At 41.6% G+C, this 23,274-nt stretch overlaps 1 protein-coding gene across 1 annotated transcript in view; it reads left to right on the forward strand.

Annotated features, from left to right (window-relative positions):
- Positions 1 to 87: 87 nt before the first annotated feature.
- Positions 88 to 23,274, forward strand: part of LOC131109524 (SH3 and multiple ankyrin repeat domains protein 1-like) — a 36,388-nt gene continuing 13,201 nt past the window's right edge. The window contains exons 1-16 of the mRNA XM_078789065.1: positions 88 to 264; positions 11,454 to 12,051; positions 13,799 to 14,002; positions 15,715 to 15,786; positions 15,865 to 15,973; positions 16,077 to 16,228; positions 17,479 to 17,646; positions 17,844 to 17,885; positions 18,261 to 18,377; positions 18,464 to 18,541; positions 19,655 to 19,721; positions 19,814 to 19,989; positions 20,084 to 20,214; positions 21,617 to 21,756; positions 21,828 to 21,941; positions 22,669 to 22,747. Coding sequence (XP_078645191.1) covers positions 11,506 to 12,051; positions 13,799 to 14,002; positions 15,715 to 15,786; positions 15,865 to 15,973; positions 16,077 to 16,228; positions 17,479 to 17,646; positions 17,844 to 17,885; positions 18,261 to 18,377; positions 18,464 to 18,541; positions 19,655 to 19,721; positions 19,814 to 19,989; positions 20,084 to 20,214; positions 21,617 to 21,756; positions 21,828 to 21,941; positions 22,669 to 22,747 — 2,195 coding nt within the window. The 5' untranslated portion in view covers positions 88 to 264; positions 11,454 to 11,505. The remainder of the gene's footprint in view (positions 265 to 11,453; positions 12,052 to 13,798; positions 14,003 to 15,714; positions 15,787 to 15,864; positions 15,974 to 16,076; positions 16,229 to 17,478; positions 17,647 to 17,843; positions 17,886 to 18,260; positions 18,378 to 18,463; positions 18,542 to 19,654; positions 19,722 to 19,813; positions 19,990 to 20,083; positions 20,215 to 21,616; positions 21,757 to 21,827; positions 21,942 to 22,668; positions 22,748 to 23,274) is intronic.

A 23,274-nucleotide genomic window follows, 5' to 3' on the forward strand; every position in this document is an offset into this window, starting at 1 on the left:
TGTGTGTGCTGGAGAGAGAGAGCGATAAAGAGAAAGACAGACTGCACAATACAATACAGTAACTCGGGCTGCCTCACGACGATGCACATTTACTAACTGGAAGGAAGGCTTTTTCAGGGGGGGGGGACATTTTTTGTTGCATGTTTTTTATCAACTGGATATTGAATACTTTTATGATCCGAGTCTTTTATCAATGTTTTTGCTCTCTGGTTTCTCAAGGAGGTTCTTGCGGATCCAACAAACAGCAGCGGTGCAAACTGAAAGGTATTCATTCATTACTGCTCACTCATTCGTGGTTTGAAGTTACGTGAATTGTGATTTTAAGGTTAAAAGTTACAGCCGCATGTGTTTGAAATGCAAATAGCATCCATCAGAATTTTTGCTGCAAAGTGATGCGAGAGTGAAGTGTGTGCTGTTAAAATACTATGTGACAGGGCAGAAGTGGGAAATGAGTCCTTTGGGGGCTGATTCCCATGTTTTATGTAGGTGGGCAGGAAGACAAAAGACACAGTTTGAAGATGTCGCTTCCTATGCACAAAATAATCCAAAGTCCTAAAGCATAGCCGTAGTTCTAAAGAGCATGCCTCTAAATGAGATGAGTTTGAACTTTGTGGTCATAATGAAACCCTGTGGGACACCTCTTTCATGTAACTCGCATGTACTGTAGACGTTCATTACATTCATTTCCAGCACTAGGCATTACACGGATGGAAGCACATGGGAAAAGGCTCATTATTGCACTGCATGGCAATTCATGTAGCTGCTTATTGTATTGTGTTGAACTGGAAATTATTAATTTTTCAATGCAAAATACTGTGGGGAAAAGTCACAAAAAAAAAGTTAAACAAATAAAGTTAAACAAAGTAATATGTTTTGAGAATAAAGTTGTAGTTGAATAAAGTCAACTTAAAGTACATTACATAACATTACAACAAGAAATTAGTATTTTTGCGAAAATGAAAAATGAGACAGAAATTTTGTTCTAGTGAAAAAAGTTGGGTTTGGGTTCTTTTTTTTTTTTACAAAATTAAGTCATAATATATAATTTTATAATATATCATATAAAAATATAAATAATTTTTGATGAAAAAATATAGTACTATGACAAAAATCCAAAATTAAACATCATTCTCAAAAAACTAAATTTCTGTCTCATTATTATGATGATTTTTTTCTCAAATAATATTTTTTTTATGAATTTTGTATAAAAAATATTTTTAGAGGAAAGCATAATCATAATGATGGTTATAATAATAATAATTATTATGTTTTTCTGTAATTCTGTAATAATTATACTAATTATTATAATTGTGATTTTTTCTCTAAAAATATTTTTTAATGAATTTTGTAAAAATTCTTTATAGGTTATGGATGTAATATTAATTATACTATAAATAATATATACTATACTTAAAAAAATACAAAAAAAAGTAAAAAATGTTGTATCTTTTTTTAGATGTAGATTTTATTTTGATAAAATAACATTTTTTGTGTACTAATATGTAAGTTAAAAAGATCCTTAACACACTTCCACTTATATTTACTGTAAGTACTGTACGTAGTGTATATTATATGGTACCACATTGTTTTGGTAAAATTATGACTTTATTCTTGTAAAATTGCTAAATATTTCACACATTTTGACTTTATTTTGATAATTGTATGTCTTTATTGTTGAATTTCATTTCAGTGTGGCCCTAATTCCTTCTTATACAAACATACACGTATACGTGTGTGGCATTATCTCTGCTTATGCTGCATCCTTGAATTGTGCCATCTAATTGACTTTGCGCATCCTCCTAAAACCAATCCCTCACGTTGTAATGCACAATAAGCAAAATTGGTTTGAAAAGCTTTTTTTTCCCCTTGATCTGAGAAGTGGTTCCCAGTGGATTTGTTTTGGAAAATAAAGAAAACAAACAAGCAGGGTAATTTAGAGCAGAGTGTGTCCTCCAAGATTAATGGCCACCTCACACACAGAACAACTGATCAAAATGGAACAAAGGGCTGACTTTCTCAATGGAAGAGAAGCTGGCTGATTATACATTTGTGGCTAATGCCAAAAAAAACAATAGGATTATGACACAATTGTGCAGCAGATGAAGCTGCAACTAAAAAGATGTGGACGCCTGTGATTCAGATCATGTCCAGCCGCATTGTGGTCTTCTAATGCACGTCTTCTCTGACCAGCCCTGTTCTGTATAACAGGGGCAGCAGGGTCAATAAACTGGCTGGCCAGTGCAGCAGATGTGACGTGCTGCGCTGTGTGGAATAGTAATATCTCCGGATTTCCCGGAGACAAAGACAGACATGCTGAGAGTGTATTTCCAGTGACAGCTAACTGCTGTGGAAGAGTACAACTCTCCTCTTATTAGCTGCAACCTGCAGCCCGTGAAGCAGAAATGCAAAATTCACGCCAAGATGCTCCCACACTCGGTCTCACGGGGGGATTAAAGTGGGCTACAGCTGGATGGAGCTACTAAGAAGCACTATCTGTGGAAAACACCCATTCACGGTTAGCGAAGTACCTTTGTGGAAATGTTTGCATTGAAAAACAAGGATTATCCTCCAATATGATTTTTAATGAACTTATAAACGCATCATTGTTGTGAGCTCATTAAAAACCAAAGCAGACTGAGCTGTTTGCACCGCCGCTATCACATAGGCTGAGTCCCCCCCCCCACCCCCCGAGGGAGATCCGTCAGCCATAAAAACACATCCTACAAACTGCAACACATCCACCATTAAATAGAAGTCGACAAGCTCCGGCTTTTTACTTTTTACTGACATTAAAGGCTGGTGAACTAAGAATCACATTTGAAAAGTAACAAAAAACATACTGCATGGTTGTTTGCTAATATGATGAATATCATAATTATAGCTGGGAGCAGTTATTTACCAAACCACAAAGAAGACGGTAAATTGGAATCAGCTGATAATCGGAGAGAGGCTGTCGTTATTGAAGCTAGCAAAATAGCATCGATATCAGTCACGAGTGCTGCAAGTGCATTCGTTTCACAGCGACGGCTCAGTAGCGGAACATGTTAAAGCAGGGGTCTCAAACACGCGGCCCGCGGGCCAAATGTGGCCCGCAGGACGCTTGTTTAGGCCCCCCTAGTTTGCGAGTTAGCATGTGTCTCAAGACCCTGCAGTTGCGCAATATGTTGTAAATAAAAAGAGTATAAATGTGACTATAGTCGTGTTTTGTCATGTCTACAGGGCTCTAATAATGCTTTGTTCATTTTAATCTGAAAATAATCATTTGTCTACCCACCAACTATATGTGCTTTCTTAAGTTTTTATTATTATTATTATATTTATTTATTACTGATTGATTGATTTTCTTTATTCTTGATTTGTTTATTTATTTTTCATCTTATTTTGTGTAGAAAAATAAATAAGTAAGATATTTGAGAACAGTGGAATGTTTTATCAGAGCTTTTATTGTAGAAAATCGGAACCAAAGCAAGTGTATTTATTATTTTATTTATTAATATATTAATTATAAATATATTAATTTAACTATATTATTAATATATATTATATTATTAATATAATATTATTTATATTATTAATATATTTAAATATATTAATTAAATAATATTAAAATATTTATTTTATTTTTAATAAATGCTTTTTGTGTTTTTTTTGGAAAACCTGATGCTGCCCAGTCTCACCCAGACCCTAGCTCCAGTGGCCCCCAAGTAAATTGAGTTTGAGACTCCTGCTTTAAAGCGTATGCAGAGGTAGATAAAACCTCTGAGTGCTGACTAGTTAGAAAATCTTTCCAGAAACGAGGCGTCGTCTTATATTTAGCGCGGCCATATACTTGGGCTGATGTGATCCAGGGTTGCAGTGCTATGTGGTATGAATCTATTCTGCTACTACATGTTGTCTATTTACAAATACTGTACGGCTTTTAGTTGCTAATATGGATGTCGCTATAGTGTTAAGTTGTCCACATCTTTGCTTAGTTGTCTTAGATTCAACTTGTTTGCTCTCCCTCTTTGTTAACCTTCCTTTCTCTCGATTCAAGCGAACGGAAGCTTTTAGGTGAGGAGAAGAAGCGTATGTGAAGCGTACAGTAGACATTACACAGCATTACGTTACGCTAACCGTAATGGGCCCCGACAGGCGCTGTGACACGGTCCCCGCGCTGGCGGCCATGTCTAACAGCATTCATTTAGTGTCTTGTTGACTTTTGTCTCTCACCGTTACGTTTACGTGAGCGGACATGTCAGGTAAGTGAATCTGTCACTGCAGGACTCTTTATTTGTGGCTGTTTATCCAACCCCAAGGCGTCAAACAAACTTGATCTCATCCACATTTGTCTGTGGCTGCTTTTATTCCACTTCATTCTGGCATAGGTTCATTCATTCATTCATTCATTCATTCATTTTCTATCCTCACGAGGGTCATGGCGGGTGCTGGAGCCTATCCCAGCTGTCTTCTGGCGAAAGGCAGGGTCCACCCTGGACTGGTGGCCAGCCAATCACAGGGCACATATAGACAAACAACCATTCACACTCACATTCATACCTATGGACAATTTGGAGTGGCTAATTAGCCTAGCATGTTTTTGGAATGTGGGAGTACCCGGAGAAAACCCACGCATGCAAACTCTACACAGAGATGGCCGAGGGTGGGATTGAACTCAGGTTTCCTAGCTGTGAGGTCTGCACGCTAACCACTAGACCGCCGTGCATCATAACGATGGTTATAATTATTATTGTTATGATTTTTCTCTTAAAATATTTCAAATTATTTATGTGTTTAAAAAAATAGTAATGAACATTGTTATAATAATTATAATTATTATACTAATTATCATAATAATTGTGATTTAAATATTTTTTTTTTTAATGAATTTTGTAAAAATTCCTTATAGGTTATGGATGTAATATTAATATCAGTTAGTAAAAAAGTAAAAGGGATTTACATTTGTTAACTTATATATATCATTTTTTAATGTAGATTTTATTTTGATAAAATATTTTTTGTGTACTAATATGTAAGTTAAAAAGATCCTTAACACACCTCTACTTATATTTACTGTAGGTACTGTATGTAGTGTATATTATGTATATGGCACCACATTGTTTTGGTAAAATTATGACTTTATTCTTGTAAAATTGCAAAATATTTCACATATTTTGACTTTATTTTGCGAATTTTATGTCTTTATTCTTGAATTTCATTTCAGTGTGGCCCTAATTCCTTCTTATACAAACATACACGTATACATACAGCTCTGTGTGTATGTATATGTATACTGTATAAAACATGGCTTGTTATAGTAGCAGGATATGTTGAGCCTGCTTTCGTTAAGGGTTGCCAGATAGGCCAGCCTATTGCAGATGTCTTCCCAACTCATTTTACTGTGCATTCTGTCATCTCATGTATACATAGTCACAAGTTTATCGGACCACAATGGTGTCAGGGGGTATGCCATAATACCTAAAGGGTCTCTTGAATAGCAGATAAGGGTGAGGGTATTGCTACCACTACTGCTTATTTTTTTTGGAAAAGGCACTATTTTTAATGCATTTTTAAAAAAATATTGCATCTCATTAGGCGTCTGTTAATTTGATTAACATATAAGATATTTGCACAAACGGGAGAGTCAGTGTCTAATGTGTTCTACATCGAGGTCTCCCAGCCCATCCAGCCAAGTTTAGCCCAAACGAGGCCCTTGGCGCCTGCTCCAGCTGACCCAATTACATCCAGTCTGAAGGGAAAGATAGCCCACTTTGATGCACGTTAGCATGTTGCGTACATCCACACCTTTGGTGTAGTGTCTTGTGAATCACGTGTTCATACGTGTTTGAAGTATCAGGCGAGCTAGGTGTAACCTTTGAGGTGAGCGTTTTTTTTTTCCCCTAAAAATAACCGTCCTTGGTGAGGTGAGGATGCGGATGACTGAGCTGGAAGGCAGCTCAGAGATGCTTATTGGATGTTTATTTTCAGGGCAACTGGGGGAGACAAATTCAGTCACCCACATAATTACTGAGATGCAAGATTAGCTATGTTTTGTTAGATATTCATAGATTAAAAAAAAGGTGGATTTTTGTGCTCAATATGCATAAAATGCTTTCCTTCGCTGAGAGCTATTCCATTTTTGTTGTACGTATATGTGGAAGCTCAGGCACAAGGTCGCGCACAATCCATTCCAAAAATCAGGCAATAACATTCATTTTCTACCGCTTATCCTCACGAGGGGGGAGGGGGGGGGCTGGAGTCTTCGGGCGAGACTTCTGGACTGGTGGCCAGCCAATCCCAGGGCACATATAGACAAACAACCATTCACACTCACATTCATACCTATGGACAATTTGGAGTCGCTAATTAACCTAGCATGTTTTTGGAATGTGGGAGGAAACCGGAGTACCCGGAAAAAACCCACGCATGCACGGGGAGAACATGCAAACTCCACACAGAGATTGCCGAGGGTGGAATTGAACTCGGGTCTCCTAGCTGTGAGGTATGCGCGCTAACCACTCGACCTCCGTGCAGCCCGGCAATAACATTTTTAGTTATTTAAGTTATTAGTTAGCGCGCAAACCTCACAGCTAGGAGACCAGGGTTCAATTCCACCCTCGGCCATCTCTGTGTGGAGTTTGCATGTTCTCCCCGTGCATGTGTGGGTTTTTTCCGGGTACTCCGGTTTCCTCCCACATTCCAAAAACATGCTAGGTTAATTAGCCACTCCAAATTGTCCATAGGTATGAATGTGAGTGTGAATGGTTGTTTGTCTATATGTGCCCTGTGATTGGCTGGCCACCAGTCCAGGGTGTACCCCGCCTCTCGCCCGAAGACAGCTGGGATAGGCTCCAGCACCCCCGCGACCCTCGTGAGGAAAAAGCGGTAGAAAATGAATGAATGAATGTTATGTTTAAGGGCGGCACGGTGGTCGAGTGGTTAGCGCGCAAACCTCACAGCTAGGAGACCAGGGTTCAATTCCAGTTGGTTTTCTCAGCAGTTTGGTTTTCTCCGGGTACTCCGGTTTCCTCCCACATTCCAAAAACATGCTAGGTTAATTGGCCACTCCAAATTGTCCATAGGTATGAATGTGAGTGTGAATGGTTGTCGCCCGAAGACAGCTGGGATAGGCTCCAGCACCCCCACGACGCTCGTGAGGATAAGAAAATGAATGAATGAATGAATGAATGATCCACAAAGTCACCCATGAGTATATTACCCCATGTAATATATGTAAACAACCCAACACTCCATTTGTGCTCGTCACGGGTGGATTTAACCCCACCCCGGTCAAGCCCGCCCCTCTGAAACTCACACATTGTAGTGTTGGGTACAAAACAAACAACAGCCCCTGTCTCCGTGTTTCAGTGACACATCCTGTCCGCCCCTGTGATTGAGCGGGGCCTTGAGTGCACTCCATCGCTCCTCATTACTGGCGGCGTGAGCGAAGCTGAAGGGTAAGAACCCAATGAAAGAGAGCAATATAGAGGACACAACTTGGCCGCTCTACTTTTTACGGGACGTAAAAGTGGGACAATCTGTTCCTTGGATGATCTCCAATTCTACTTTCCGGGGACTGATAACACTGAAAATATATCTATACACACATTCTGTCCTACATAGGAGAGGAGGAGAGAGTGACAAAACCAGAAAATATCAGATGGATTCCCTGTCCATCAATCCTTTACTGTGCATTGGGTTGAATATTCCCATTATCTCCATACCAGGTGGAGGAGCAGAAACAGCAACACACATACATCACTCATGTCCTCATGGCCTCACTGCGGTGGACACTTCATATAAAACAACTGACACATCATCAATTTGGGATCTGATCATATTTAGCATCATTGCACTGCAGTAAAGTGACCAATGAGCAAAAACACGACAAATGGTTTCAAGCAAGCCGTTGCCGCATTTTTGTCATACCTGCGAAAAACATTAAGTAAAAGTGTCAGCACACCTTCCCTCCAGATCTCATCCATCCATCTTTGCTTGTAACGTTCTGAGCAAATGGATCCATCTCTGTCCTCGTTATCATGATAAATCACTCCCTGGTTCTCAGTCTTCGCTTAATGCAGGTCCCCTGGTCGTGGTGTCTGATCATTATTATTTTACACGCTAGATTGGCCCCGTCCCCGAGGCTAAAAGCACCAAGTCGTAATCTTGTGCACAAAGCCTTTTTCATATTGGGTTTTCTGACTTGAATGCAGCTTGAAGATGAACTGGGAACTTCAAGCAGATCATGTTTACAACGAGGGAGGGCTCTCACCATATTCTCATTTTTGCTGTTTTATCATGCCACAACAAAGTGCAGGAGTCTAATTAAATAGGCCTCGGATGCAGTCGGAATATTAACAACGACCGAACACTGAGCAGAGGGCAGATACCTTACCTTACCTTACCTTGCCACCAGTAACTGGCGGATCTGGTTGACATTATACCACTTGGCCACGATGCACGTGAACCTACACAAAATAGCCACATCCGAGCGAAAACTGTACACCCAGCGTTTATTTGTCTGTGCTTTTTACACAGCGACACACCATCCCGCAAAATGAAATTAAATGTCTGACGGTGCCAATTGCTTTCAACACAACAGGGTGTAAAAAGTGTGTGTTAAATTTCACACACTGGTACGGAATTGCACAATTCCTCTGCACACAGACGGGTAGATTTTGGCAATGTTAGGCAGAAAATAGCAGGTTTCGACTTTGTTTTCCTGTTCAGCGTTTGGGCCTTTTCTACAGAACTACAACACAAAAAGGTGGAAAAAGGATCACTTTTACTAGGGATGAGACATGAAAAAAATCAAATACAGGTCACATATGAGTGAAAAAATGGGAATTGACCCCTGTAGACATTCTAAGAAGTTAGATATTTCAGGAAAAAATTGCATTTCAGCTTTGTAATATCGGTGAAATACGACTTTTCCTGTAAAATTGCAACCATTTTTCTCATTTGATTACTTTTTTTTTATCTTAATATTGTGACTTTATTATTGACTTCTTTCTATTTCTGCTCTAAAAAAATCTTCATGTAATTAAGATTATTGTCATAATATTTTGACTTACTTTAGAAATATTGTAAATTTTCCCCAACCCAATTTTCTAAAAATTACAACCTTATTTGATCTGTTTTTTTCTCGTAATATTACATAATTTAAAAATATATTTTTTTCTTTAGTATTCAAACTTTATGCTACAAACATGACATTTTTCCTATATTACAAGTTTATTCTTTTTTTTAATTTATTTTTTTTTCTCGTTAGAATTATTTAAACTTCCTTCCCATGAAAATACGACGTTTTCCTCATTTGATTACAAGTTTTTTCTGTTATCTTTTGACCTTATTCTTGTGAAATTACTTCTGAATTTTCCTCTTTTGTTGTTGTTTTAGCCACAGTGCCGTAATTTGGACACCCTTGCTCTAACTTAACGCGCAAAATGTATCAAATGGGCGTGTAAAACTATTACATATGGGACACCCCTTGGTGTACACCAAACACCAAAAGTGACCTGCAGTGTGAACATACCGGTTTAAACCAGATCAGCACAATACAAGTAGACTAGCAAACTGCTAACAGGAAGTTTCTTGACCATTGGCGCCATCTTATGCAAACTATATCCCAAACTATATCCCAAACTATATCCCAAACTATATCCCAAACTATACCCCTCCATCTTCCTCTCACGACTACTCCGCCTCTCACTTTTATGCGACAATTAGTTTGCTCCTCTCCGCTCGTCATTTCTTTTATTTATTTTTTTAGTCCCTTATCTTGCTCCGTGCGAAAAGCTGGATGTAGCTCAATATTGGATGAGATTTTGTCCATAAATCAACCATCTCTCCTTCTCCCTCATGGTTCACTTGACTGATTGTGTTCATCTCCGAAAAACCCTATGAGTGCTAACAAGCATCTTAATGGCACTTTGTCATTAAAGAATCATTCAGCTGGAAATGGAATATATATTTCACGACTGAGCCAGTATTTGATTAGTTGAAGTTTCATCTTTTTTAACGACACGCTTGTTTGTTTTGATTCTTTCTCGTTCATTTATGTAACTCATGTTTGGGTTTTTGTTTACTATATGTGATTTGCTCATGTATGTACATTCACACTCATGTGCTGTACATTGTGTTTGTGTGTGGAAGTGGCTCATCTTGTCGCTTTCCGGCATCTAGGGAAATCCACTAAGGTTGGTCTTCCTGCCTCCAAGGCATCCGTCACTCCCTTGCAGAGAAACCGTTCAATCTGCAGTCTTCCTTTTTGCGCAACGAGGCGTATACAACATACCCGTGTAGCATCAAACAAACAGTTCTCGGTGTTAGCTGTTACAATAAGAGTGTTACTGTAGTTTGGTTTATATACACGTCAGTTACGTCAATAGAACAGGGGTTTATTTTTCATAGTTTTTCTTTAAGATCTTGACCTAATGTGAAGCTAAATTGCATTTCTCACTCACTGTCGTCTGCTCTTTCACAGTTTCTATATATGCTATTCCCCAACCTTTCCCAGTAGCTAAATGGGGAAAAAAAAGTGGACCAGCTCTGTGCTCATTCCCACATTGTGGATTGTTTGCTGATAGAACATGACACCTGTCTGTAACCAGCGTAATACAAAGCAGGATTTGGGCCACACTGAAAAGCAAAGAATGAGCTTTTAATGTTAATGTTACGCTAATGTTTAATGAAATGTTATACAATTACACAAACAGAGCCTAGCCCTTTAAGAAGCATTGCATTGTGGGAGCGTCTCTCTCTTCCCTCCTTCATCTGTCTGCACTACTTGTTTTCTGCGTCCCGATTGGATGTTGACCATTGTCAATCAATCTCTTAATGCTGCCCTGCAATGTTAAAGGGGACCTATTATGCTAATTTTTCTGCCCTTTGTATTGAGTTGTGGACTCCTATAGAGCAGCTGCACACAATAACCAGCACAGAAAGCTTTAGGTCTTCCAGAATCTGCACCTATTCAGTTGTATTTCTGCAAAAACGGTCTGTTTTAATGTATTCCGCCCATGGCCTGCTTCCAGGCATGCCCACAATATCACTGTAGCCGGGTTAATATAAAAGTCCATTATGTGAATGGAACATTGTCGGCGTTTTTTGAGGGTTTTTTTTTTTTTTTGCGACGGCTTTTGCGTGATAATAAATATTTCTCATGATTTTTTTCCTCCCTTAATAAATTTTCATTTCAAAAACACATTTAGTGTTCAGTTGTGTTGTCACGGAGTAATATTTAAATCAGGAAGTTGGCAAACACTTTTTCACACCACAGGAAGTACAAGTAGTATTTTTCCTGTAGATTTCATGGGTGCAGCTTCTCCACAGTAATTGTCTTTACCCCACTCATCAGCGTGGCCCTCATACTGCTTTGTAAGCTTACGGTGTGCTCCACGCATTCACACCATCGTGGACCAGTTGGCGTGGACTGACTCAATGTGACCTACTTCTCTACCTGTTCTCCACAGCATGTTGCAAAGGATGAAGACCTTCCCATTGGGATAGCCATGTTTTGTCTCCATGCCAGCTATGTCACTCTCAGCCGTCTCTGCAGTGACCTCTGCACCACAAATGATGCTGGGAAATAACAAGCACTTTTATCCCGGTCAGGATGACAAAGATGGGGAGGATGAGGAGGATGAAGAGGACCTGGTCAGGGAAAGCGGAAAAGGGGAAGGTGTACGTGACATCGAGAATGGAGGTTTAGACGGTCTGCTGGAGGAAGACATGACAGGAGGAAGACAGTCCTGGGAAGGAAAAGTTGTCGAGGTGGCCAAACCGGCAGCCATCGTGGTCGGTAGGCAGAGAGCAGACCGGCCAATGAGGTCGGGACACCCGGGCAACCGCGGGATCGCTTACACGTCGAATCAAACCACCTTACATCATCAAATCGCCAATAAGACACAGCATCATGTCGTCATGGCCAATCAGCATCACGCGGGCTTGAATGCATCACACAAGAGGAGAGCTTTGATGGAGCGCAGCATGACCACAATGGCCCCGCTGGAGGACACCTTCCTGTCCATAATGGTGTTCCGCATTGGAATTCCGGACATCAAACAAACAGTAGGTGCCCACTTTTCTCTTAAAAGTTATTTGAGCCTTCATTGTAAGTTGCACGGTAATCGAGTGGTTAGCACGCAGACCTCACAGCTAGGAGATCAGGGTCCAATTCCACCCTCGGCCATCTCTGTGTGGAGTTTGCATGTTCTCCGGTTTCCTTCCACATTCCAAAAACATGCTAGGTTAATTAGCCACTCCAAATTGTCCATAGGTATGAATGTGAGTGTGAATGGTTGTTTGTCTATATGTGCCCTGTGATTGGCTGGCCACCAGTCCAGGGTGTACCCTGCCTCTCGCCCCAAGACAGCTGGGATAGGCTCCAGCACCCCTTGTGAGGAATAAAGCAGTAAAAAATGAATGAATGAATGTAAGTTGTCGTCTCCCAAATGCCATCAAGATCATCAATCCTGCAAAATATTTCCTTCACCGCAGCCTTATGTTTTCATTTTGAATCAGTTCCTGACTGCAAGCTTTGCAGGAAGCAGCCCCCCCCCCCCTCATTTCACAGTGTTGTCATTCCAACAAGTGATGGAAGAGTGATAAAACGGCGAGCTTGACTTCATCGCAGACATGTTGAATCAATGTGTAAGGTCAGACGTGGTGCTGTTATGTTTTTAGAAACCAAACTTGACTCCAATTCACACTTGACGCAGCTCTGGCTTATGCGGAGGCAGCAGGTGAGAATTGACAAGCCCACACGCCACATAACATAACTAGGCGAGAAACAGCGCTCCCGTGTATGTAACCCCTCCCCTCAATCATCTTTACTCAATTTTTTATCTCCCTGATGCTCACTGGCTGTTCTACATGTCAGCTAATCTGCCCTCAATGCTATAGTAATTACTAATTGGCTTTTAATGAGTTTGGGGAGGGAAAGAGAACCAAAGAATATGAGCCTGGTCTTATGCGCCCTTGGGTCTGGGTACAGAATATTCTGTACACCATTCATAAACACACCTCAGCGCCTGGAATATGACTGTGATGGACGAGTGTTGTAGTGGGTGGAGACAGAAAAATCCACATTGGAAGTGTATAGTTTGCAATATCATAATCCGCTCCATATTAATGTGACCACTGGATCCTGTATCACATAATGCACACCTCAGGACAAACCTATAGTAGACATACTGTATACAGTATACTCGCTCGTATGCCTTCATCATGTGCTCTACCTCCTAGGGACTGCGGACATATCGCTACGGCAACGGGGCCTGCCTCCTCTAATGAACCGGTTGCCATGCCAATAGAGTTAGTTGGCCCTATCAGAAACTAACAGTGCAACCTATGGGGGTGGGGGTGGGGGGGGGTGCTCGTGGCTAAGAGTGGAAAGGGGATAAAGGGGATGTACATGAAATGTGCTGAGCTCTGCAGTTTTACTCGCGGCTCCCCTGAAATGGAATAATACGCATGGATACATCTTGTTTACACCTCCGTGCTGTGTTCTTAGAACCCGGTCAGCACTGCTCTGCGGCTTAATGTAACGTAATGGTGTGGAGAAAATGGCTGCACAGAAATGACTGTAAAAGGCATTTGTGCACATATTTCCAAGGTGCTTTTGTGGCCAGTGGGTCTCATCTGCTCATGCAGTCATTTGTTCTTTCTACTATGGATTGTTGCACATAATCCCTGCTATATATTATTACTGTATTTCATGAATAAAACATACAATGTAATACGTACAATGTAGAAAATGGATGTAGAAAAGCTAAAAAAAAAAAAAAAAATCACTGAACTTTCACTTCTCTATCAGAGGTGTCTCCAGTTTGACCAAGAATGTACGGTGTGGAATGCCAAGCAGCAGATCATCTGCTCCCTCAGTGACACCTTGTGGGACGTATACAACTACGGCCTCTTCCAGCCAGCAGGAGAGGGACGGGACGCCAAGTTCTTGGACGAGGAGAGAACCATGAAGGAATACTCACTGTCTTTTGAGAAAGGGGTGCCTTACCTGGAGGTATGCGACAAATATCCCCGTAAACTATAGTTCTATTTGGATATTTATAGTATTATAGTGTTATATTTATAGTAATTCTTGCTAACTTTTCCACATGTAACTAAATATTCCCTCTACAACAGTTTTGATGGGCTTTCACTTTAAATCACTTTAAAGCAAGTAGGCATGCTTGGCTGTTACAGTGATCTCACACTGCCCTCTGCTGGTGAAGCTGATATTGGCACGCTAGGAGGAACTCAGCATTGCTGGGTTCCACATCATCCAAGTGTCTTGCTATACAAGCGATTCATGTCATTTATATAATGCCAAATCCCACAGACTCTATATCAGGGGTCTCAAACATGCGGCCCGCGGGCCAAATGTGGCCCACAGGACACTAGTTTGAGCCCCCCGCCTTGATATGAAAGTTTAAAGTTTGATATGGATGCTGTATGGTATCATGTACCCAGAAAAAATTATTACGTTTGATTCATGTTCATGTTAAAGGTTAAATAACTGTTAATAGTTATCCTCCCTATCCGTGTGGAAGTGGTAAGTTTTTGGCTTAAAGTTTAAAGGAAATAACTTGAAGGCTACCGTTTAGGTCGCTAGCTCTCTAGTTTGCGAGTTAGCATGTGTCTCAAGACCCTGCAGTTGCGCAATATGTTGTAAATAAAAAGAGTATAAATGTGACTATAGTCGTGTTTTGTCATGTCTACAGGGCTCTAATAATGCTTTGTTCATTTTAATCTGAAAAAAATCATTTGTCTACCCACCAACTATATGTGCTTTCTTAAGTTTTTATTATTTGCTGTTTTATTATTATTATTATTATATTTATTTATTTATTACTGATTGATAGATTTTTTTATTCTTGATTTGTTTATTTATTTTTCATCTTATTTTGTGTAGAAAAATAAAAAGTAAGATATTTGAGAACAGTGGAATGTTTTATCAGAGCTTTTCTTGTGGAAAATCGAAACCAAAGCAAAGTTTATTCATTTTTCTATTTTTAATAAATGCGTTTTTGTTTTTTGTTTTTTTGGAAAACCTGATGCGGCCCAGTCTCGCCCAGACCCTAGCTCCAGTGGCCCCCAAGTAAATTGAGTTTGAGACCCCTGCTCTATATCATTTAGTAAATAGTGTTGGTGTATGTACCATGTCTCTCGCCCAAAAAGACAGCTGGGATAGGCTCCAGCATACCCGCGACCCCGGTGAGGATAAGTGACATAGAAAATGGATGGATGGACAAAATGTAAAAGGACAAATGTAGCTACATGAATGCATTTTCAATGTTCACATGTAATGTGTTTGGCCCTTAGTATCAAAACAAAGATAACTTCATTATGCTTCATAGCTGCATTACTGAGTCGTTCTTTTTTTCAGTTCCAAACCTTTATTCGTCTTATTTTAAACATGAGCAATGTGGATGACTGAGGCTGGCGTGAGTACACAAAGCCTCCTGTAGTTTAAACCTCTATTTTATTGCCAGTCATTCACTTTGAGCTCCAAAAAGGCCATTTGGAGCAGTTTGTATATTTTGGCATTCAGTTGTGCAAATGCAATGTTTCGCTTATCTGATGTGCATTCTGCTACTTCTGTTGAATGAATCCAGTGACATCATCATCATCATCACCGCTGTGATATGATATGATTAACAGTCAGTAAGACTGTAGCATCAGAAGTTTATTTTCCTTTAAATACACTTAAAACCCATCTTTTCTGCTTTGCAGTTTAGGTACAAAACAAGAGTGTATAAGCAGACAGCTCTGGATGAAAAGGCTCTCTCCAAGCTCAGCACTAAGGTAATTTGTTTATTTCTTTATTCGTTTAGTCTTGGAAGCAATTCACAAGCCCACTCACATTCACTGGCAACTTCTCAGGCCAGTCTGAAGAAGTTCATGGATTATGTACAGACTGGAGCGCTGGAGAAAATGGTTAAAGCCCTCGATAAAGGTCTTGATCCAAACTTCCATGACCTGGAGAGTGGGGGTGAGCTGGCCACGTTTTAATTGTAAACATTGTGCTACTGTAAAGTCTAAAACTGTAAGATGTTTTTTTAACTCATATTTTTGACCTGCCCTCTGTGAGCCAGAGACCCCCCTGACTCTGGTCGCACAGTCAGGCCTTCCAGTGGAAAGCATCAGGGCTCTGGTTCAGGGCGGAGCTCATTTTGACTTCAGAAGCAGAGATGGCCTGACTGCTGTGCACAAAGCTGTCAGGGTTCACAATCACGTGGGGCTGATGGTAAGTTACATCACACATTACAACAGCATTGTAACCTGCAGATCTTCCAGAATCTGCACCTATTCAGCTGCATTTCTTTGGATTTTGTGCTTCCCGGGAAAACAGTTTTAATTAATTCCTCCAGGCATGCCCATTGGTCACACACGTCTAAGTGCTCACAAGGACTTCTGGATAACTGCCGAACGCGACAGTACTATAGAGTAGTCTGTGTTATCTAGCACTGCCTTCAAGGGGGACCTATTTTGCTTATTTGATTGAGTTGTGGACTCCCGTAGACACAATAACCAACAGATCTTCCAGAATCTGCACCTATTCAGCTGCATTTCTTTGGATTTTGTGCTTCCCGGGAAAACAGTTTTAATTAGTTCCTCCAGGCATGCCCATTGGTCACACACGTCTAAGTGCTCACAAGGACTTCTGGATAGCTGCCGAACCCGACAGTACTATAGAGTAGTCTGTGTTATCTAGCACTGCCTTCAGGGGGACCTATTTTGCTCATTTGATTGAGTTGTGGACTCCCGTAGACACAATAACCAACAGATCTTCCAGAATCTGCACCTATTCAGCTGCATTTCTTTGGATTTTGTGCTTCCCGGGAAAACAGTTTTAATTAGTTCCTCCAGGCATGCCCATTGGTCACACACATCTAGGTGCTCACAAGGACTTCTGGATAACTGCCGAACGCGGTAGTCTATGTTATCTAGCACTGCCTTCAAGGGGACCTATTTTGCTCATTTTATTGAGTTGTGGACTCCCGTAGACACAATAACCAACAGATCTTCCAGAATCTGCACCTATTCAGCTGCATTTCTTTGGATTTCTTCCCGGGAAAACAGTTTTAATTAGTTCCTCCAGGCATGCCCATTGGTCACACACGTCCAAGTGCTCACAAGGACTTCTGGATAGCTGCCGAACCCAACTTTATCGGAGTTGATAGACGGTATAGGAGTTCAAAATAAACAGCGATTTGTCTTTTTAAAATGTCCGCTTTTGACATACAGGCGTATGTGTTGGATCCCCAAGTAGACACTGGACAGTCTGAAGTTTCGAATGTCATTACACGTTTTTTTGTGTTTTTAAAAACTCGAGTAGACCCACAGATTGCAGTGCGAAATAATGGCTACTAGCAACTCCAGACTCGGTGGGCTCACTTTTGTGAAAGTCAGTATACTGGAGAAAGTACACACATTGTATTTCCCCTTGACAAGGCTGTGAGATTGGGACATCTTTGTATCGCGTGTCCCTGCCAGGCACTCTTGTCGTTGGGAAGCTCTCCAAACTACAAAGACCGCTGTGGCCTGACCCCGCTGTACCACACAGTCCTGACAGGGGGCGACACCTCCTGCTGTGAGACTCTGCTTTACTACAAGGCCAAGTTGGGGACAAGGGATGAGAATGGCTGGGATGAGACTCATCAGGTATTCTCCATCTGGACGCTTTCCGAAATACCAGTTCAAAGGGGAAGTCGTCTATTGATATTTTGCTTGTGTGTTCATGTTTCTATCATTTTATCCGTATATCCACTTCAAAACGTCACAATTACTGCTCCTCATCATCATCATTATCCTCTTCCAGCCTCATCTTTCCATTCTCTCTCCTTCTTCCTCTTCCATAGCACAGGGATGAAGAGGAATTTGGAATGGAAGAAATACATAAGGTACTTCTCAGAACATCATGCCATCAACCCCAGCAGCCGTTCAAGGCTCAAACAATTTATAATACGTGGCTAAATCCATCTCGATACTTGTTCAGGCGTGACTCATCATGGTGCTAATTCCAGCTCATACGTAGACGTGACCTCGTGTTGTGTGTGTAGAATGATGCAAGTGCACTGCTTCCTCTTTGTGCCACTCTCATGAATGCATACTGCCAGCCCGTTGTCATGGTATTTTATTTTGGTTTTCTTCTGCTTCGTGGTTAGGAAAATAGCAGGTTTTTCTTTGGCGGTTTCCCCTTATTATTTCATTTGAGCCCGTCGTCTTTAACCTGTCGTCATGTGTTTATATTTGCGTTACTCTTTTGACTCTGCAAGGCTTGCCAGAATGGCTTTGCCCAACACTTGGAGCATCTGCTGTTTTATGGGGCAGACGCATCCTCTCAGAACGCCTCAGGGAATACTGCGCTTCACATTTGTGCCCTGTACAACAAAGCAAGTAGAACTCATCCCCCCTTTTAACAATACAACATCTTATCAAGGGAAAATGCTCATGACTGATCACCGTCCTTCTCTCCTAGGAAAGCTGTGTCCGTGTTCTTTTGTACAGGGGGGCAAACAAGGAAGCAAAGAACAAACATGGTCAGAACCCTTTTCAGGTAACAACAAGCTCTCCTTCACAATAGAAGCTCTATAATATCAAAGTTAATGTCAAGTGTTGGGAACTTCTACGCTGATGTGTAGGGATGTTCCGATCAGGGTTTCCCATGATGCAGTGTAAATATTTAAATGTACCCCTGGCTATATGAGGGGTCACCAAGGTCTTTTCTTGTGAGAGCTACTGGTCTCCAATCAAATTTGCTTGACTTTGTTGACTAATTGTGGAATGTTGTTAACCTAATTTCTGAATAGTTGATCATTCTAAGATCCCACTAAACTAATATATAAGATACACTAAATAATGTCAAAGAGTACTGAACCGGGAACACCTTACTTTTATCCATGTGTTTTATTGTGGGGAGGAAGTAGAATCGGCAAGAGAAGCTGCAGGAAAATCTGCAGATGGTGCTGAGGTAGACGGTATTGATTCAGGATCACTTACTGAATCAACATAAGGCTTACTGGGATACATTGTTGATTCTGGTCTTCCAGCCGGAGCACAGGCAACATTTCTTAGTTATCACTGTCACTTTCATAGGAGCAGAAGCTTTTACATGGATGGATACGATTTTGTAATTCATTCATTCATTTTCTACCGCTTATCCTCACGAGGGTCGCGGAGGGTGCTGGAGCCTATCCCAGCTGTCTTCGGGCGAGAGGCGAGGTACACCCTGGACTGGTGGCCAGCCAATCACAGGGCACATATAGACAAACAACCATTCACACTCACATTCATACCTATGGGGTGGCTAATTAACCTAGCATGTTTTTGGAATGTGGGAGGAAACCGGAGTACCCGGAGAAAACCCACGCATGCACGGGGAGAACATGCAAACTCCACACAGAGATGGCAGAGGGTGGAATTGAACACTGGTCTCCTAGCTGTGAGGTCTGCGCGCTAACCACTCGACCACCATGCCGCCCGAGTGCTAATATATTGTATAAATAATGCATAAAAGGTTCATTAAGAAGCAATGTTAACTTCTTTTTACACTATTATTATACTATTATAACAGTTAAGTTATTAAATTGCTTGTACACCTAATAAAGGTGCTGATGGAGAGTTTGACCCTGGAAAGATTATCAGCATTACTGTCTAACCTCTTTTGCAGCTGGCTGTAATGTCTGGTCACTTTGAACTCGGGGAAATCATCAAAAACCACAAAGATTCAGATATAGGTGAGTTTTCATGCCGTTGAGCTTTGTCTGAAAGTCTTTTTTTTTTTTTTACTCTGTTTCACCTTCTTCTCTTTCAACTCTCCCTCTTATAGTGCCCTTTTTGGAATCACCCAAATATGTCCCCAAGCGAAAAGAAAGCGCCCATACGCTGCCTCTTCCCTTGCTCCAGTCCCATCCTTTACTGCGTGCTAACAGCGACAACACCATGGCCCACTCTGATCCCGTGGTTATTCCCAACAAGGCCGCAACAACTCCTAACCCAGCTCAGGTATAGTATCTATATCCCCACCTCCGCTTCTATGATAGGCTCATTATTATACCTTCCATACACGGACTCAGTCGACATGGATGCGTTTCCGCAGGCCCACCGAAGAGCTTCCATTGGCTTGAGAAGCTCCAGCAGCCCCAGAAATCGCACCCGTTCACCATCGCGAGGAAGAGGAGGCCAGAGTGACACAGAGGAGAGGCATAGGCAGCCACGAGGAAGGCCGGGGTAAGGGGGCCCTTGGAGACCGGTTGGTTCTCTACCTAATCAGGTCCTTTTAAGGCCATTTATAAACTCTAGTGAGCTTCACTTGCCCCACTTTCACATTCTCACATTCTCCTACTAATTATAACCATGAGAATGTCACATTGGAGTGGCTGCTGGTGAGCATTCTGGCAGGAAACAGGAAGATGTCATGGCCTCAATATACCGTAGTGTGAAAAGTGTTTGCCCCCCTTCCCCTTGCTTTGTCACCGACCGCAGAGTATTTTCCCAAAGATCTCGAGGGATCATCAAGATGTTTTCTGGGAAAATCGAGACAACCTTTCCGTTCTTTTTATTCATCTTGGAAGTCTGCCATAAAGGCTGCGTTTGTCCAGTGTCTTTCTTTTGGTGGAGTAATGAACATTGACCTTAACTGAGCCAAAGGTTCACCGCTCTTCCATGTTTTCGCCATTTGTGGATAATGGCTCTTACTTACTGTGGTTTCATCTCAGTTAACAGGGGGGCAATCACTTTTTAACACAGGGTCATGTATGTTTGGATTTTTTTTCTCCTTTAATATTAAAACGGATTGAGTTCAAATCCAAATGGATTGAGTAAGACCCTCAAACAATTCAAGAAACAAGAAACAATACAAGCAGTTGATGTTTGCTAAATACAAGGATGAAGAGTCTTGAACCAGTCATGATGTGCTATATATATCACTATATCGACACTTACTATGGTACCCATTTTGGCATTGGATGCTCATATCACCGAGTACTTCGGTACGTGACAAAAAAAAAGGAGGGCGGCACGGTGGTCTAGTGGTTAGCACGCAGACCTCACAGCTAGGAGACCAGGTTTCAATTGGCCACTCCAAATTGTCCATAGGTATGAATGTGAGTTGTTTGTCTATATGTGCCCTCTGATTGGCTGGCCACCAGTCCAGGGTGTACCCCACTTCACGCCCGAAGACAGCTGGGATAGGCTCCAGAACCCCCCGCGACCCTCGTGAGGAAAAGCGGTAGAAAATGAATGAATGAAAAAAAAAACAACCTTAAACTATATTAGGAAAGCAGGAAGTGAACAAATGTAACAGTTACTGATTGTAAAAGTACCAGATGGAGGGGTAGGATTTAATAAGCTTTGCTTCTTCCTACTCCTTTTGGACATGTGGAACTGGGAACTGATTATGGGATGCATTCAATTGTAATCTGATGCATGTTGAAATGAAATTAAACCATTACCAAAACGTTTCATTTAAAAACTACATTTTGTGTTCAGTCACATTGCCATTGACTAATTAAATTTGTTTAATAATCCAAAACATTAAAGTGTGACAAATGCAATGCAACGCGCCCTGCTGTACAATAGCAAATGTATGTGTTTGTTAGAGATTCTTTGTGTCTTGACCTTCATTCCGTAGGGCGGCCCCTGCAGGCAGTGGGGGAGGTCAAGTGAAGAGGTTGTACAGTGCAGTGCCCGGGCGTGTGTACGTGGCTACTCGGGCCCACTCTGCCAGTGGAGACAGACAGCTGTCACTCAACAAAGGGGACAAAGTTAAAGGTGAGACTCGTAATCGGCGCAGAAAAAAAAAAAAAGCATCAGTGTCATGTATATGTTTCTCTGTTTGGCAGTGTTGAGCGTCGGTGAGGGGGGCTACTGGGAGGGAACGGTGAAAGGTCGCACTGGCTGGTTCCCCTCGGACTGCGTGGAGGAAGTGGCTGCCGGCAGTAAGGACAATCGATCAGGTAAGATGTGTAATTGAAGGTTTCATTAAGATTAATGGCGTCAGGACTGTCCAACTAATGACAGTCCTGTTGGGTCGGACTATCATTACTTAGACTTCCAGTCACTGTTCAGGCAGTCATTGGCTGGTCTACATACAGTCACGGTTTCGGTCTAGAGACCTCCCCAAATTCTCTCTGTATTATTTATTGTTATTATTATTATTATTATTATTAAATAAAGCATGGAAATAAAATGGTGCCCTTACCTGAAAGGCAGCATGAATAGTTGAACAGAGTGCAGCACAATTCTCATCTCTACTGAGCAATGGCGTCATGCTGCTTTCATCTTAGGCACCCATCTTTGTCCGTTTATGGAGGTGAAGTGTTCAAACATCTGGGACAGGAGATGGACACGTAGTTGAGATCCTACAGGCCTGTGATCCATGCGGACACGCCCACAGATGGCAGATTGTGCCGTGCAGTGCGGACCAAAGAGTACACGGGTCACATCCCTAAACTGTACGGCACAAAGATCCCTTGGGTTGCCAATATGACTTCTCCCTTGGCGTTGGACATGATCGTTGCATCCAACGCCATGTACAGTACACAGCAATGCTGACAAGGCTTTTTGCAACCGTTCAGCGCGGAAGCCACGCGCTAGATTCATTCAATCTCATTCTGCATGAAAAGACGGGGAAGGTGTCATGACACAAACTGATGAAATAAAAATGTAGCGTATGTGTTGCAGAAACACGTAGCGAGAAAGCCAAGAGGAAGCTCTTCCGTAACGTCACCGTCGGTGCATACGACGGCACCGACGGTCCCAGGTAAGACTCCACTTGTCAGGAAGTCACTTCCAATCTGTTGATTTAAATGTGACAGTTTGCCTGGGTGTGGGAAACAGTTCTGTGGTATGACCAGCAAGGAAGACCAGAGCCACCAGTACACATACCGTGTTGTTACGTCTGACCTTGTGATGCCTCCTGAATAAGCACCGGCGCAGTATTATTTTGTTTTTGCAGTGAGCAGCCATGTTATTTTCCACTCAATTTTAGCTCCAGCAGGCAATTTATGGGCATTAGACTGTACATGTTTTTTGCTGGGAGGTTGGTGCGCGTATGAATATGCCTTTGTGAGTAAATACATCGTGCTACTGCTGATGAGTCATGGGCAGGCTGAGCCGTTGGTTGCATCCCTGGGCTAATGAGGGGAACATACCCCGGGCTTTCACAGCCTCTTGCACATCAGGACTGACTTTTCGCTGTCATTCACGCACACTTAATAAAAAAAAAAAATTGTTTGTGCGGTGAAGGTAAAGGTTGTGTGTTTTACCTGCTGGTAAAGCAACACAGGG

The sequence above is a fragment of the Doryrhamphus excisus genome, linkage group LG2 (genome assembly GCF_037039965.1).
Source record: "Doryrhamphus excisus strain RoL-2023G ecotype Guam linkage group LG2, RoL_Dexc_Guam_v1.1, whole genome shotgun sequence".
Lineage (NCBI taxonomy): Eukaryota > Metazoa > Chordata > Actinopteri > Syngnathiformes > Syngnathidae > Doryrhamphus > Doryrhamphus excisus.